Source organism: Calypte anna, chromosome 2 (genome assembly GCF_003957555.1).
Source record: "Calypte anna isolate BGI_N300 chromosome 2, bCalAnn1_v1.p, whole genome shotgun sequence".
Classification (NCBI taxonomy): domain Eukaryota; kingdom Metazoa; phylum Chordata; class Aves; order Apodiformes; family Trochilidae; genus Calypte; species Calypte anna.
In genome coordinates this window covers 32331730-32347866 of record NC_044245.1, presented here as the reverse complement: position 1 = coordinate 32347866, position 16137 = coordinate 32331730, and the positions used below count along the sequence as shown (strand labels likewise).

Genomic DNA, 16137 nt, shown 5'->3' with positions numbered 1-16137 from the left:
GCACTAATTATTCAGCCCTTAAGTTTCCTCCTAAATCCTCATTTGTAACTGGCAACTGCTTTGCTTGCTCTCTGCATCTCCATCAGGCAGCTCTCTGGCAGCTGTGTGCTCATAACCAAGCTCAGCATTACCACAGGAGGAGATTGCTACAGCTGTAGGAGACTCAGCTCAAATTGCATTTTACTGATCTCAACCACTGTGGCTTCAGATCTTACTTACTGTCACCACTTTTCAACTCAACAGTTTTCTCTGTCTCTCAGAATAGTTCAGATTTTTCCTTCAGCTGCTGGCTTATATTAGATCAAATACTATTAGATATCTACTTACAGTGTTTAAATACAAACTGTAACTTTTCTCCTCCACTGTTCTCCAGTAATCTCAATTTACAGTTCTCTCTGTCCTCTACATTAAGATGTGGGAGGTGAGCTATTAACAAAAAGCATTCACTGGCATGTCAATGTTTGCAATTAATTACTAATTTTAATTGCTGTTACACAAATACCTGATGCCTCTTAAATGCCTGTATCAAATACCTTATTAGAAGCCAGATGCTCTCTCTTTAGAGTCTCAAGTTACTTGTAGTCATCAACAAAGTGCCTTTTCTTGTCATATTCCTCAGTCTGCTAGCACATCCCTAGTGCTCAACCACTTATCTAAATAATTATCAGAAATATGGCAAATCCATTAGCTGCTCCCTTACTGACCAGTGCAGCACATTATCTGGACTCCCACTGTGCTGCAGTAAGCTCACATTTCACAAATATGTTCTTACTTGCCTTTTATCAGTAACTGCATTATGTCCTCATTGATTTTCAACTGTCCCTCGTTTTAAGTATTTTCAAAATGGATTTCCACCATTTCAGAGTTATCAGTCTCACTTCAGTGCTCCTGTATTAATAGGCCTTTTGTATTCCTTCCCTCCCAAATGTGTTTGTGAGAGCTTAATTGTGAAATTAATTTAATTGTGAAAGTTAATTTATTGCTGTTGATGCCCTTAGCTTTATTCTCTCAGGCTTAAATCTGGTAAGTTGATTATTTGCAGCCCATCTTCCTTCATTCAATGTAAGGCTCTGGTGCCACTTCCTGCTGCATACAGTGCAACCACAGGGCACACAGTGCTTAACTTTCAAGCAAAATTGTGGAGTTTTCTGATGCTCCCTTGGTCTTTATCCCCCTCTTCTCTGCTACTAGCTCATGCTTTGAGATCCCCCAGTGCTATTAGTATCATTTGGAAAAAAAAAGGCAGAGAAAATTCCATTTGATAGGTGCTGGGTTGCTGCTTCTGCTGGGGCAGTGGAGGGTTTTTCTCCTGTGTACAGCCAGTCTTGAGTGCTGCTGTCTGAGGATTAATCCATGATCTCTTGGAAACAAAAACTTGAAATCTCTCTTCAGATTACTTGTTTGTACCACACTGCAGGAATTTCAGTGACTCATAAATCCTGTTATTTATAAGTAAGGGAAGTACTTAAAAACATCACATGGAGACCAAATGTTCTACCCTAATACACAGACCAAGTTCTTCTACTAATCAGGACAGGCTACACCTCTTTGCTTGGTCACCTCCTGTTTTCTGTTCTAAAATGAGGTACAGCTCATGAGATCTGCAAGCTTGCTGTCCCCCTGTATGTGTTTTTATATGCCAGACCACAATATCATGACTTTCTGGAGAGCAGCCTATACCAAAAAAAACAAAACAAAAAAACAGTTGCAAAAAAAAAAAGGAAAAGTTAAAAATATAACAATTGTAGCTAAAATGAAGATATTATTTATCTATTTTTGTATTTGTAACCAACTTTGATATCAAGCACACCAAAAGCAGAACAGCAACGGAAATGAAATACAGTGTAAATGTTGGGAAAGATTGATCTGCTGACAAATTGTTACTTATTTTCTGCAGTTTAGTAAGCCCACTAGAGCAATCCTATTTCTTTCTATTCTATCCAGTCCTTATCTCTGCTCCTGCAGCCAAATGCATGTCTTGCCTTTTGCTAGCTATGTCATATCACACTGCTCTCTATCTTTTTAGAAGCTCAGAAGTCTAAGTGAGGTAAAATACCCAGTCTTAGTATCTGTAATAGTGACTTTTTTGATTTATTTTTTTTTATTATTGTGGGTGAGGACATGAGCTGAGAAAAATGTATTTGCTCAAAAAAAAATTCATCAAATGTGATTCTCTAGAATTTGTCACCTAAATTAGGAATGCCTCCTTTAACCTTAATCTTAATGGTTAAATAACCTACGACTTCAAAATTCCCTTCTCCCCCTAGGTCCCTATAGGTTAGAATAATGCTTGACAACATCTTAGCCAATGCTTTTTTGGGTACAACCAGTAATTATTCAGACTTTTCATGGCACTGCAATTTTATCTTTTAAGGAAAAGCATTTCCACTTTAAAAAGTGCTTGTGTGCTTTTTAACCTTGAAAGCTCTTAGTGCAGCTGAGCAGCAACAGCCTGCTGAGGTAATCTACAGCTAGACTGGAGATTTTAGCCCATTTAACATCAAAAGCAACCACTCTAGTGAAGTTTTAAGTCCAACTGTGGGTCCATTCCATAACTGGAATGTTATCTTCAAGTGCTAAAGGAACAATCAATTTATGAATGTCCTAGACTAAACTTTTGCTCTCTTCTTAAATACGAGGTTTGGTAACTTTAAACTATCAATAGGCAGGCCTGGTCAAGAACAAACATTCTCTTCCCCTGACTCTTTTACCTCCTCTGGAAGATTTTTGACCCCTGCTTTGATCATCTTGGCAAAATATATGATATATATACCTTGTTATATATACCTCATATAAAATATGTACCTTAATATCATCAATTCAGAAAAATTTATATTGCTAATAAATGTACGCATCAAGTTTTGAGAATTGGACAACAGAATTCTATCAGTTCACATAACTGTAGTAAGTAGTTTTGCAATTGCTGAAAAAATTTATCAAAGGTGTCCAAATAGCAAACCACAAGCTCCTTAGTCGTGCTGAGTGCTTTCAAGGCTGTTGTTTCCCTGCCCTGAATTACATTAATGCATGTGTTATGACCTCAAGCACATCAAGCTGGAGGGGTAACTGACTCCCAGGCAACATGTAGCCAGGTACAGACCATGCAGGAGGCCTCTGCCTCCAACCACAGTTGCCAAAAGCTGCACGAAGCCTTTAAATAAGATGCAAAACTCAACATGTTCCAACTAGCAGTGGTCTTGCACTGCATCCCTTTCTTTGCAGCCTTCTGTTCACAGCAGGCTGTGAATATCTGTGGCAGGAGCACTCCTCTCTCCTTCCTGCAAGTCTAAGGGCACAGTATCAGGGGCTGGGTGGGAAGCTCCTGTGCTGTCAGTTGTGTGGAGGCAGAGAACCCCCATCACACCCCCCATACACCTGAGCCCAATAAGCCCACCTAGGAGACACCCCCCCCCCCCCCCCCCCCAACCAACAGATGACAACAGTTCACATCCAACAAGGGTTATAAAATGGAGTCCCTATTGGAGACCCACTTTGAGCCATTCTCCTTGAAGCAGCACAGCTGTCAGCAGAAGCCCTCCCTTTGGATTGGGATGCCATCTAAAGTACTTCCCTGGGATTGAGTGTCTTCACATCATAAGGGAGCATAACGTGCATTTTTGAGTCATGATTCTGAACTCAGATTTAGTTACACACTATGCAGTATTAGCTCCCACTTGGCATCCTGAGCCCATAAATAAGTTGTGTCTGACAAAGTGTTTGAAATATAAGACCTCTCAATTGAGTGTTCCACCTTTTTCCCAACACCATTAAACTAATTTTGAGGTATATATTTTGTTGGTACACTTCTGCAATTCTTCACCAAAGCATTCTTACTTTTGACAAAGCTTTCCTAGTATAATTTCGCAGAACAAAATATAAAAGGGAACTTTAAATTTTATTTTCATTAGTTCATTTCTTGGATTTAAAAGGGCCATTCCAAAATGAGAATGATAAAATACAGTGTTAAAATATTTACACCTGTAAGATTATTCTTGCAGATGACTTCGAAATGAAATTAAAATTAACTTAAATGGAAACATTCTATTACTCAACCAGAGAACTCTGTAGCTGCCGTATCGGAGAAACGACAAAGCCATTTTATTTCAGGAAGAATTAAAAGCCTAAAATGTTTAAAAGTTCTAATGGTGGTGGCTTAAGAGGAATCTTCCCCATCGTAAACTTTTTTCCTTCAAATTGTTTCAGCTCTTCAGCTGATAACTCACTCTTTGGTGTAAATAACTTCTCCGAGATAGCAGTGTTTGTGACTGCAGAAACTGTGGATGTGATGCTGTGTCCAAAGGCACTGGCAGTCTGTCCACTGCTTGGATGTGAGGGAGCAGCATTGAAACTTCCAAAGGCTGTAAGTGAAGCGTTGCCTGAAGAGTTCCCAGAAGAACTGCCAAACCCTGAAAACCCAGAAGCTCCAAAACCACTGCTTGTTTCAGAAGTTTTAAACGAGAAGGAGGCTGCAGATGGAGTTGTTGAGCTGCCAAACCCAGCAGCATGGGATGCACTAGGAGAGGGTGTGACACCAAATGCAGGAAGACTGAAACCTCCAGAAGAGCTCCCAAAAGCAGGGGTGTTTCCAGATGATGCACTGACAAGACTGGAACTTGTTTTAAAGGAGAAGTTGCTAGCACTGCTACTGCTGCTGTTCACAGGAAAGGCTGCAATTATAAGATTTATAAAAAATGTTAGAATGTGCACTGCCTGTGATACTAAAACACTGTTGTATTTAGACAACAAAGAAAAACTCAAGGAAATGTTTAACTGTTAGTTCTTAATGTAGGAACTTACTTGGCATCCCAGTGCTTGATGTTTGCTGTCCTCCAAATCCAAAGGAAGGCAATGATTGAGCAGCTGTGTTCTTTAATTCAGATAGCTTAAAAAAATTCCAAACACATAACTGAAAACTGGATTCCAAAACAGGGAAAATGTCTTTCAATAAATACTTGGACTGTGCAGCTCTGTTTTTCTTCAATGTAATAAAACTTAGATTTTACACACTGCTTTTGTCACAACTGCATGCTCTTACACCTATGGACAAAATGCTTTAAGGCTGTACTCTGCAAGACCCTCTAGAAAAAATATATTACAATCTACAAATTTTTGTCTGTCAGTCAATGACCTGAACATCTCATCATGCTCTCTCATCTCAGTTAGTGCTTTATGATCCTACAGAATCATAGAATGTTTGGGCTGGAAGGGACTTCTGGTTCATCTGGTGCAACCCCCTGCAATAAGACTGGACACCTTCAACTAGGTCAGGTTGCTCTCTGTGTCACTGCTCTGACATCTGTTCTCTCACCTTGGCACATCTTGTCTTCTGGGCTTATGCTCAAATCTCACCCTCAACATTAAACACAGAATCACTGAATGGTTTGGGTTGGAAGGGACCTCAAAAGATCATGTTCCAACCCTTTTGCATGGGCAGGGACACCTCCCACTACAACAGGTTGCTCCAAGCCCCATCCAACCTGCCCTTGAACACTTCCAGGGAGGGCAGCCACAATTTCCCTGGGCAACCTGTTCCACTGTTTCATTATTCCCACAAGGGAGAATTTCTTAATATCTCATCTAAATCTCCCAGTTTAAAGCCATTCCTCTTTGTCCTATCACTACATGCCCTTGTGAAAAGTCTCTCCCCAGCTTTCCTGTAGGTCCTGTTAAAGTATTGAAAGGCTGCTATAAGGTCTCCCCAGAGACCTTCTGAGCAGAACAGAGCCTTCTGTTCTGCAGGCTGAACAACCCAAACTCCATCTTCACAGCAGAGGTGCACCAGCCCTCTGATAATCTTCATGACCCTCCTCTGGACTTGCTCCAAGGGGTCCTTTTTATACTGGGGGGACCCTTAGAACATACCAAGGTGTAGTGAAATGAGGCAACCAGGTGTCACTAATTGCCAGGGAGTGGGCATGAGCTTGTGTTAAGCCCACCTGTGCCTGATTGAGGCGGGCCCCCACTGCGCATGAGCAGGATTAGGGGGCCAATAAAGGCTCGGCTCACTCCTGGGTACGCCTGCAGAGACGTTAGCACCGCACTAACTTGGTTGGTGGAGAATGCGGGCAATGCTGAGGCCGTGGGTTCAAGACTCAGAGCCTCACCCTAACGGTGATGAGCTCTAGTGGCACAACCAAGTTAGTGCAGTGCTGAGACAAAGCAGCTAATCTCTCTGCAGGCGTACCCAGGAGTGAGCCGAGCCTTTATTGGCCCCCTAATCCTGCTCATGCGCAGTTAGGGCCTGCCTTAATCAGGCACAGGTGGGCTTAACACAAGCTCATGCCAACTACCTGGCAATTAGTGGCACTGATTGCCTCATTTCACTACACCAAGGGGTAGGATCGTATGACCAGAACTTCATGCACTTCATACAGACCCCACTTCATTAACTTACTGTCTCCCTGATTATTTAGTATTGGCTTTAAGCCAAGCCTTCTGACACATCTAGATTCACACATTTGTTACTTTCCCAGGAACAACCGTACTTTTTATCTTCAAATTTTACCCAAATAGTTCTCTCTCACCTATCTATCAATTTCTCATTCTGGTAGTACCAAAATGTTCTATTTATCCTACGATGGCTGAAGAACAATTCTGGTCTCATTTCCTGATTAATTATACCTTGGAAGAATCAATATGAGCACAAGATAAAAAATGGTGGGGTGGATATTCTGCTCTTACTGTATACATACACTGAACTGGATCCCAACCTGAAGCCATAGTTACCTTCATGTGGCTTGCAATGATGGTATTCCAAACAACCTGGGATGCAGCTGCTGCCTTACTAACATGGAACCATCTCAATTCACTGCTTTCCTTAGTTACCCAAAGGGTTTTACAACACCTGTCTGCAATTCACTGATTTAATGATTCCAGAGAAAAGTGGATATAAGACCCAAAACTGTGTTCACAGACTTTCACGTTCATCTGACTCAAGGCAGTGCTAAGAATATTCAGTCACACTTCTATTGCCTATAACAACAACAACAAAACCCCAACAAAATAAAAACAGATGGAGTGATGGGGTGGTTTTCAAACAGCAACCATTATTCTCTCATGTAAGTTCCTCCTTGCACCCTTTCCACTTTCTCTTAATGTTCTTTGGAGCATTCTAAGATTACTCTCAAAGTTTTTGTGCTGCCAGTCAGCCAAACACTTTCATGCCAGATGTTTTTCAAGGCTGCAGTGCCAAAATACAACACATCTGACATTCTAGCTGAGATTTTTGGCGAAGTTCATAGATCTACCATGAAATTACCAATGAATCTAGAAACCAAACATTGTCCTGTCTCAGCTATTTAGGTGCAAACAAGAATGCCCTAAAAGAATCATGTATGTTTTCTTGTAAAACATAGTATCCTGTGATCTTTGAAGCAATACCTATCACCTACTTAGAAGTGCAGTTAAATGCTTTGGTAACAACTGAAGTTTCTAGGGAACACTTGCAAGATGTCCCTGTTAGAAGCAAGGTGGCATATAACAACTTCGTGTTGTAGAAGTCTCTAGCAGAAATGGACATTGGCATTTTCAGGACAGTTTGGTGGAATGTATCTAAAATAATGGGACATTCTGTGTGAATCTAAGAAAAGCATTTTCCCAAGATGAATATAACAAATAACATCAGGAACAGAAACACTTTACCTTTTATTAGCACTTACCAAAGCTGCTTTTGTTGATGCATTCAAAGTTTTCAACTGAAGCAGCTGACTTTTCCATTGTTTCACTAACTGTTGGACAGAATTTATCTGAAAAAGGGAAAATAAAAATCACATTTTTATTACTGATGAAGACTTTAAAAACTGAGTGATCTGACAACTAAACAAAAATATTTCTAGAATTAGAAAAGAAACTTCCTTATGCTGACAAGATTTTTGCTTTCCTGAGCCTTCAAGGTGCGAAGCTGAAAGTTTTTAACACAGGATGCCTTTCAAGTCTTTTACCAATGCCCTTAAAGCAACTTTTTTCACTTCATGTAACAATTATATTTAAAAAAAAACATCCTAATGCTTTCTAATCTAAGCTCTATTTGAATTAGGTGCTTGGCAAAAAAACCCAAACAAACAAAACACAACAAACAACCCACAAAATATGTCAGTTTTAGGTATAGGTGAACAAACTTCAATCCTTGTTTTGTTTCTGGCTTGTCTATTTACATGCTCACTCATTGGGCTAAGTCCTTAGCTTCTTCAACAGTCAGAAAAGAAAAAAGCCTATTTTCACAACATAATTCAAAACACTTTAATAGTATCATCCTGAAATATTTACCTTTGCAGAAATTAACTTCCTTAATTTAAATCATCCCCTTAAATGTGATTCAATAGGTTAATGCATAGAACATATGGCAATAAGTAGTACCTGTGTCTGTCTGATAACTATGATTAAGGTATTAAACAAGAAATTATAAAGTCATTAGATAACTCCTTTTTCAGGAATCTCAAACCTGCATTTCCTATGTGGAAGTTTATCAACACATCTTATTTGAAGCTTGGCCAAATTTTCCTTAAAAACTAAGTAAACCACATAATATCCCAAATGCCTGCAAGAGTGGAATAAATCTTTTTTGTAAATAAATTCCTTAAATTTGAAAAGGGTTTTCAATCACAAATATCAATAATTCTTTTGTGTCTAGTCACATGCTGAAAGATCATGTTGCTTGGTATCAGCTCTCATACAAGACTAGCAAATTCAGAATTTGACCCACTTTAAGGACAGAAACACATGCTTTAACCATGTCACACAGCTATCAACTGTAGGCTGAGACTTTTAAGAACTTCAGTGTGCCACTGAGATGACAAACATTTTGTTTCTTAATAGCCAGGACTAATGTATTGTTTAATCGTTTCAGTGCATCTTTTTGAAGAGGTTTTTTGCTTTTAGTTTTTTTTTAAATGATCTCTCTTCTGTCTCTGAAAATGCATTTATGGTAATTCTAAATGCATGAAGCAAGAGTGATGGCAACAGTCATTCATTTTGTATAATTCAGAACCAATGGGAAGAGGAAAGAAAGCAATACAGCTTGATTTAGTAACTTGTGTCCATCCAACAGCCTGAGTCCTTTTCTAGCACATCAAACTGCACTAGCTTCCTTGATATTGATAGGACTATGAGGGAGGAACAAGACATCTACATATAGATATATTTACATAAAAACATTCATATTACTTCCTTTCTAGAAATGTGTATACTCCTTTAAATGTAACTGTTCTTTTCAGCATTAATTCCCTGCAATAAAAGTATGTAAAACAGTGAGGTCCAATAAACGTTCCCATTGTTTGGCCTAAATCACCAAATACCTCTCTGTAACAATCAGACTAATGGCACCAGAGAATGTTAAACTTTTGAGAGAGGACTCAACCAGCTTCTACACACAAGAACACGGACAAAACTAAGACAGAGAGTGTCCAGACTGAAAAGACTGGATGTTTAACTGAGGTTAGCTAACAGTCTATTTCCACCACTTTCTGGAGGAGCTGATGTGTCGATGTGTTCAAGCCACCAGTTTTAGAAGCCCAGGTCTGATAGTTTGAGCTTGTGATCTCAGGCAGAAATAGGAAGCTACAGACTAGCACCTATTTTTGCATTCTATTAGGAGCAGAGTATTTTAAAAGTATTTTGACATTCCAATAGCCTCCTAGAGTTCAGTAATAAAATGAGTCAAGAGTTGTCACCTGAAGAACAGTAACAAGTCCTATCCCCCAGGGTGTCCATATAAGCCAGCATTTGTTAAATACTCACATAGTTCTGAATGTTGTTGTTTGCTCTGCAGTTGTAATACTCCAGACGCAACTCTTCTGGTGAGAAATCTGAAAAGCCTAAAAGGAGAGAAGGAATCAAAACCCTGCAAGAAAATATGTAAATACTTCTGGGTGCTCTCAACAATTACAAAGATAATGTCCCAATGGGCCTTGGGACATTATAATGGTAGTAAGTCAATAACAGTTGGAAACACAAAAAAGGATTCATTACAGAACTTCAAAGATATGTTCAATATGAATTTGCCATAACACCATATTCCTTTCTCTTGCATCATGAGGCAAACATCACCTTGCAAATAGTTCCACAGAGGCACAACGATGTGTAAAACCCACCCTAAATAGCAGCAATACTCTGCAACACTAAAACCATGTCCCACCTGAGACATTCGGCTTCTTTTCCATTGGTGAATAAGATGAAAGTGCCCATTGTCCTGAAGATTCCCAAGTTTCCATGTCTTTCACTACACATTCACTAGAAAACAAAACAAAATAAGACCACACAGGAAGATGAAATGATGTGGTCAGAAGAAAACCACCAGAAGCAATTGCTTAGTTTGAATTCAAATTCAAATTCTTGCCACCATGAAAATTCGTGAAGTGTGACACTAGTCAGAATGAACAAGAGAAATATTCTCTGTGGATAAAAGGCCCTTATTCTGCAAGATAAAGAAACGTCCCTTCAAAGCATGTCTTCATCCTCTAACTGCAAGCAAATCAAACCAGATCTTATAAAAAAAAATCCCAACATATGCAAAGTATTTTCTAAACTTTGTATGGCGTATGTTGTAATGGGAATTTAAGTTTTTAATTTATTAATGGGAATTTAAATGGGAATTTAAAGCCTTCTCCATAGCAGATTACTCCATGATTTTACATTTTAAACAAAAATACAGTATTAAACAGCAAAATTCAGGAAACAAAAAAAAGGAGATATACGTTGCACATAAGGTTTTAAAGAACAATCAAAAGCATAAAAACCCAGACATCACAAAAGCAGAGAAATAGAAGTGACATTAACAAAAGTAAATCCAAATGTAAATAAAGAGCGAAAGGGTGGAAAACTAAAGTAGAAAAGCAGAACTAAAGATTCTAAGTATTTAAGATGTTTGCAACCCAATATACATTCAAGTTTGAGAAGCTGAATCAATAACGTGTTATGCTTTTTCTTAATGTAACCTTAATAAAATAACAGAAAGCAGTTCCAAAACTTTGCTTCTTCAGGAAATCACCCTGCCTGTTGCTTTTTGTCACCCACACTGTCATTGCCTTGACCTTGCTGGTCCTCTCAGTTGTCTCCAAGGCTCATGTGCATAGGAAAACAAGTTGCAATCATTTTGCTATTGGCAGAACAATTTGTTGCCCTAAGAGTCAGGAAAACAGGTCAACTTGCTCATTTTCTCAGAGAGGTTTGAGATTTTTTTTAAATGGTTGAAATGCTGACCAAGGGGCTCTGATCCCTTATTTTCCAGTACTGAAATCTTTGTTTCCTTCCTTATCCTTCTGCCCAGAACTTAAATACCATACCACTGGTACCACAGTAGTCTAGCTGCCCAACCCAGGTTCAAAACAAGGATTGTTTTCTTCCCATGCCAGCACAAGTCAAGTTGTATTTTCTATGGTTCTTACTACGTGTCCCAGCTTTGCCCTCAGGATCACACCTTCTGCATTATCTGTCATAAGACAATAAGCTTTTAAACAGCTAACTCTAAACACTTCCAGAGGAAAAGGACTATAACTTACAGAAGTCTCTCCTCTTCATCTTTGTAGCCATCAGCAATATTTTGACTGTTCATTAGCGAAGAGAATCTGTTCTGTGAAAAGTCTGCATTTCTGCTGCTGCTGCTGCCACCTGATGATCCAAAATCAGAGGACCCAAAAAATCCTCTTCCCTGATCTCTGCTGCCACCCCATGTATTAGACTTAAAGGTCGAGGGCTGGATAACATTAGTGTATCTCTGGTTGGTGGTCTGGTTGGTCCATCCTCCTCCTCTGCTAGTACCTCCAATAAAAAAAACCAAAAGCAAACAACAGAAGTTTTAAATCATAAAGATATTAAACAATACAACAGCAACAGAAACTCTAAGTATTCTTATGCTAGCAATCAAAAGTTTGAAAATTTAGTTTTTTCCTAACGAGTTAACATGATTATGTAGCAAACCCTGTAATTAACCCTGATTATGTAGCAAACCTACTGAGTTACCCTGGGTAGCTGTGTAACCAGATGTAAATTTGAACTCCACGTGACATCAATCACTAACTCGTTGGCACTGCACAAAAGAGGCTGTTTTAGTTTTTCTTACATTGTTTCATGACGTAACTACCCCAGCAGCAAAAAAGAGAAATTAACTGACATTATATTGACAATACAGCTTACAGCAGTGGCTCTGTTGCACAGCACAGACCTCCCACGCTTAATTTTAAGACCATGAACATGTCTCTGAGTCTGCTACAGGTGGGCTCTGACTCTCCTTCAGCAGGTGTAAAGACAAGGAACTGCAGGTGTGTTACTGCCTCTCCATAAATCTCTCTGTTCTATGGCATTCCTCATGATGTCTCTCGCAAATGAAAAGCTTCCCAAGAGTGTATCTGAATACAATGAAAAAACAACCTGTAAATATTTCCTAACATCCAGCCTAAACCTCCCCTGGCAGAGCTTCCACCCATTCCCTCTGCTCTTTTCACAGTTCACTAAGGAGCAGAGGCTGTTTCCCTCCTTGCTCCAACCTCCCTTGAGGCAGCTGAAGAGAACTATGAAGATCTCCTCTCAGCCTCCTCCTCTCCTGACTGAACAGCCCCAGCTCCCCCAGCCGCTCCTCACAGCCCTTGTGCTCCGGGCCCTTCATGAGCCTACAAGTTCTACCAGTAACTCTACAAGTGCCCAAGCAGATGCTCCCGCCGACAGCCCGACGGCAACAACACGGGCCACGGGGGTTCCCCCCAAAGGCCGGAGGCCTCAGAGGCGGCCGTGCGGCCCTGAGCTACACACACACACACACACACGGCCGCATCGCCGCCGCGCTCGGTGGTACCGTGGTGCTGGTGGGTCGCAGAGGGCCCATATCGCCCGCCGCCGCGGGGGTGCTCGTTCCAGCACCTCTCTCCGAAGCGGCAGCGGCCCTGGAGGAAGAACTGACAGATCGCCATGGTGCCCGCAGCCCCGCCACACCGCGCCCAATGGCGTCATAGGCGGGCGCCGCCGGACGGGGCGGGGCATGGCGGACCCGCTCTACCCCGCGGACGCTGTCGCGACAGCCACCGAGTGCCCGACGGCTGCCGCGCCGCTGATCCTAGCGACATGGAATGGTTCGGGTGGGAAGGGGCCCTAAAAGGTCACCTAGTGCGACCGCCTGCAGTGAGCAGGGTCATCCTCTGCGCGAGCAAGGCGCTCAGAGCCCCTTCCAGCCTCACCTGGAATGTCTCCAGGGATGAGGCATCGAGCAGCTGCTCCAGTGTTTCACCACCATCATAGTGAAAAGAAAGAAGATTTTTATCTAGTCTAAAACTTCCCTCTTTTACATTAAAAGCATTACCTCTTGTCACAAAATCACAGAATATTTTAGGTTGGAAGAAATTTCCCAAGATCATTCAGTCCAACCTTGGACCAACACCGTAAGCTCCCTACTTAACCATACCCTTAAGGACCAGGTGCAAAAGTCCTTTAAATACCTCCAGAGATGGTGACTCCACCACTGCCCTGGGCAGAACGTCCCAAAGCCCAACTAAAGATGTTCGAAAAGATGTTTGTTGTCTTACTGCAAGAGGTCCTGCTAAAGGGTCTGTCCCCATATTTCTTCTGTGCCCCCTGTAAGTGTTGAAAGGCCATAAAAATGTCTCCCTTGAGCCTTCTCCAGGCTGAAGAACCCCAACTGCAACTCTCAGCCCCTCCTGATAGAAGTGCTCCAACCCTGGGATCACTTATGGTGGCCTCCTCTGGACTCTCTTCCACAGCTCTGTGTGTCTTCCCAGCTCAGGACTCCAGAGCTGGAAGCAGTATTCCAAGCAGGGTCTCACTGCTGGAGGAAAGCAGCAGAATCACCTCCCTGGACCTGCTGGCCATGCCCTTCATGCAGCCCAGGGTACAGCTGACTTTCCAAGCTAAGAATGCACACTGATGGCTCATGCCCAGTTTTTCATACATCAGCACCTCCAACTCCTTCTCTGCAGGGCTGATAACAATACCTTCATCCAAGAGCTTCCATTGATACTAAAGCTTTTTCCCCTGACCCAGGACCTCATCACATTCACTGTCCCTCTTCCTAAGCTTGTCCAGGTCCCTTTGAATAGCATCCCATCCCTCAGGTGTGTCGTTTGCAAACTTGCTGAGGGTACACTCCATCCCACGATGGCACTGACAAAGACATTAAACAGTACTCATCCCAATACGGATTCCTGAGGGACACCAATGGTCAGTGATCTCCATCTGGAGATGAAGCCCACTGATCACTTCCCTCTGGAAGCGACCATCCAACCAATTCCTCATCCACTAAACAGTCCACCCACCAAATTCACCTCTCCAATTTAGAGAGAAGGATGTTGTGGGGGACCGTGTCAAAGGCCTTACAGAAATCCAGATAAATGACACCTGTAGCTTCTATCCCTTGTCTACTGATGGTAGCCATTCCACCACACAAGGCCATGAGGTTAGGCAGGACTTGCCCTTAGGAAAGCCTTGCTGCCTGTCTTGAATCACCTTCCTGACCTCCATGTGCCTCAGCATAACTTCTAGGATAATGTTTCATTATCTTCCCTGGCACAGAGGTGAGGCTGACAGGTCAGTAGTTGCCAGCATCCACCTTCCTACCCTTTTTAAAAAGGGACACAAGAGACTTCACCTGACTGCCACGATTTTTCAAATATAACAGAGAATGGCTTGGCAACTACATCAGCCAATTCCCTCAGGACTCTGGGATGCATCTTGTCAGGACCCATAGATTCACCTATATTCAGGTTCCTCAGGTGGTCACAAACCTGACCATCTTTACAGTGGGAAGTACTTTTCACCCTCAGCCCCTGCCTTGCAGGCCATTCACCTGAGAGGTGTAGGAAGAGAGTTTGCTAGTGAAGACTGAAGCAAAAAAAGTACTTCAAACTTCTTCATTGTTACCAGTTGTCCAGCCTTGCTCATCAGTAGGAGGTAAAACTTTGACCTTCCTTTTCTGGATGACATACCCATAGAAGCTTTTTGCCCCCCTTGCTAAGTTCAGCTCCAGACATGCCTTGGCTTTCCTGACCCCATCCTTACACAACGGGACAGTGTCCTTACACTCTTCCCAGGATACCTGTCCCTGCTACCACTGCCTGTGCATTTCCTTCTTGCCCTTGGGTTTTACCAGCAGGCCTTGACTTGGTCATGCAGCTCTCCTGCCTTCCTTGCCACAGAGCTGTGCATTAATCAGCTGGATGTGTCGGTTTCTTCTCACACTGCTGCCTGCAACTGGGAGAGGAAAAAACCACCTGCAGATTCTCTCACCAACTATCCCAAGGCCTTAAAGTCACTTTTGATAGCCCTTGGACTATGCATTGTGGCGTCACCACCCACATGGAAGCTCAGGTCCAAGGGCAGTCCCAGGCTGGAAGTTTCCTAGTGATGTCCTTGACTCACGCTCCAGGTAGGCAGGAGACCTCCCAAAGAGGGGAGTCTCTCCTGCATGTCCTCTTCCACTCAGAAGGGAGTCACCTATCCCAACAGCCCATCTTTTAATCCATATGGAGATGGTTGTGCTGTGTGGGGGGTTGGCCTTTCTGACTTTGCTGGTACCTCTTGTGTGGATGGACCATCATCCACTGACTGGTCTTCCATGTCCAGAGTCTTACACCTACTGTACGGAGGCACCTGGGAAGGCAAGGTGGACAAGGAGGGGTTTGCCCATAGTCCCAGGCATGGTCTTGCCTCCATTTACTCCTTTCCTTAAACCTACTGCCCTTCAGCCTGGGGAGGATATAGGATCCCCTTGATTTCTTTTTTTTTCCTGGTGGCTGTTCCTGTTTCTGTTTTGGGGAGGGTAGATCATGGCTCCACCAGCCTCTCAGACTTCCTGAAGCCTTTGTCCTATCAGATCCCATTCTACTTCCTCTTGTAGCTCTGCCACCAGGCTGAGCAGATCCTCCACCTGGGTCACACCACCCACAGCTTTTGCCACTACTGCTGTCCCTGACCAGCAAAAGGCTCTGGCACTCCCTGCAGCCTGAGGAATATGTGGCTGCATCTTTTCATGGGAGCTCTGTCTGGGCTGCCACATCCATTCTGGCAAGTGCAGAGGACGGAGCTTTCTGCCAGGGGGATGTCACAGCTAAGCCCCTTCTGAGAGCGATGACCGTGAATGGAATCACCTCATCTGTCAAAAGGGAGTCAAAAGAGCAAGGCTGATGGCAGGCTGGCACA

General features: G+C 42.4%; 1 protein-coding gene across 4 annotated transcripts; it reads right to left on the bottom strand.

The window, feature by feature from the left end:
• Nucleotides 1-3888: 3888 nt before the first annotated feature.
• On the bottom strand, nt 3889-12942 carry NUP42 (nucleoporin 42). Of its 4 annotated transcripts, none has more exons than XM_030445247.1 (8): nt 12785-12868; nt 12130-12341; nt 11496-11747; nt 10133-10227; nt 9736-9812; nt 7659-7745; nt 4798-4882; nt 3889-4667 (listed from the first exon to the last, which is right to left on the bottom strand). In XM_030445247.1, the coding sequence occupies exons 2-8, from the start codon at nt 12186-12188 to the stop codon at nt 4114-4116; spliced, it is 1209 nt and encodes a 402-aa protein (XP_030301107.1). In that variant the 5' UTR covers nt 12189-12341; nt 12785-12868; the 3' UTR covers nt 3889-4113. The 4 variants fall into 4 exon arrangements, with proteins under 4 accessions (XP_030301107.1, XP_030301108.1, XP_030301106.1 ...); XM_030445248.1 differs by having other exon boundaries at nt 11496-11754; nt 12158-12341; XM_030445246.1 differs by lacking the exon at nt 12130-12341 and having other exon boundaries at nt 11496-11754; nt 12785-12942.
• Between the last annotated feature and the right edge of the window lie 3195 nt (nt 12943-16137).

What these genes read in the sequence shown, in the direction of transcription:
- NUP42 (XM_030445246.1), bottom strand. Translation starts at nt 12,899, where the DNA reads ATGGCGATCTGTCAGTTCTTCCTCCAGGGCCGCTGCCGCTTCGGAGAG. An exon ending in AAAGAAGCCGAATGTCTCAG is followed by an intron (nt 9,813 to 10,132) that starts GTGGGACATGGT and finishes CTCTCCTTTTAG; the next exon opens with GCTTTTCAGATTTCTCACCA. An exon ending in ATCAAGCACTGGGATGCCAA is followed by an intron (nt 4,668 to 4,797) that starts GTAAGTTCCTAC and finishes TTATAATTGCAG; the next exon opens with CCTTTCCTGTGAACAGCAGC.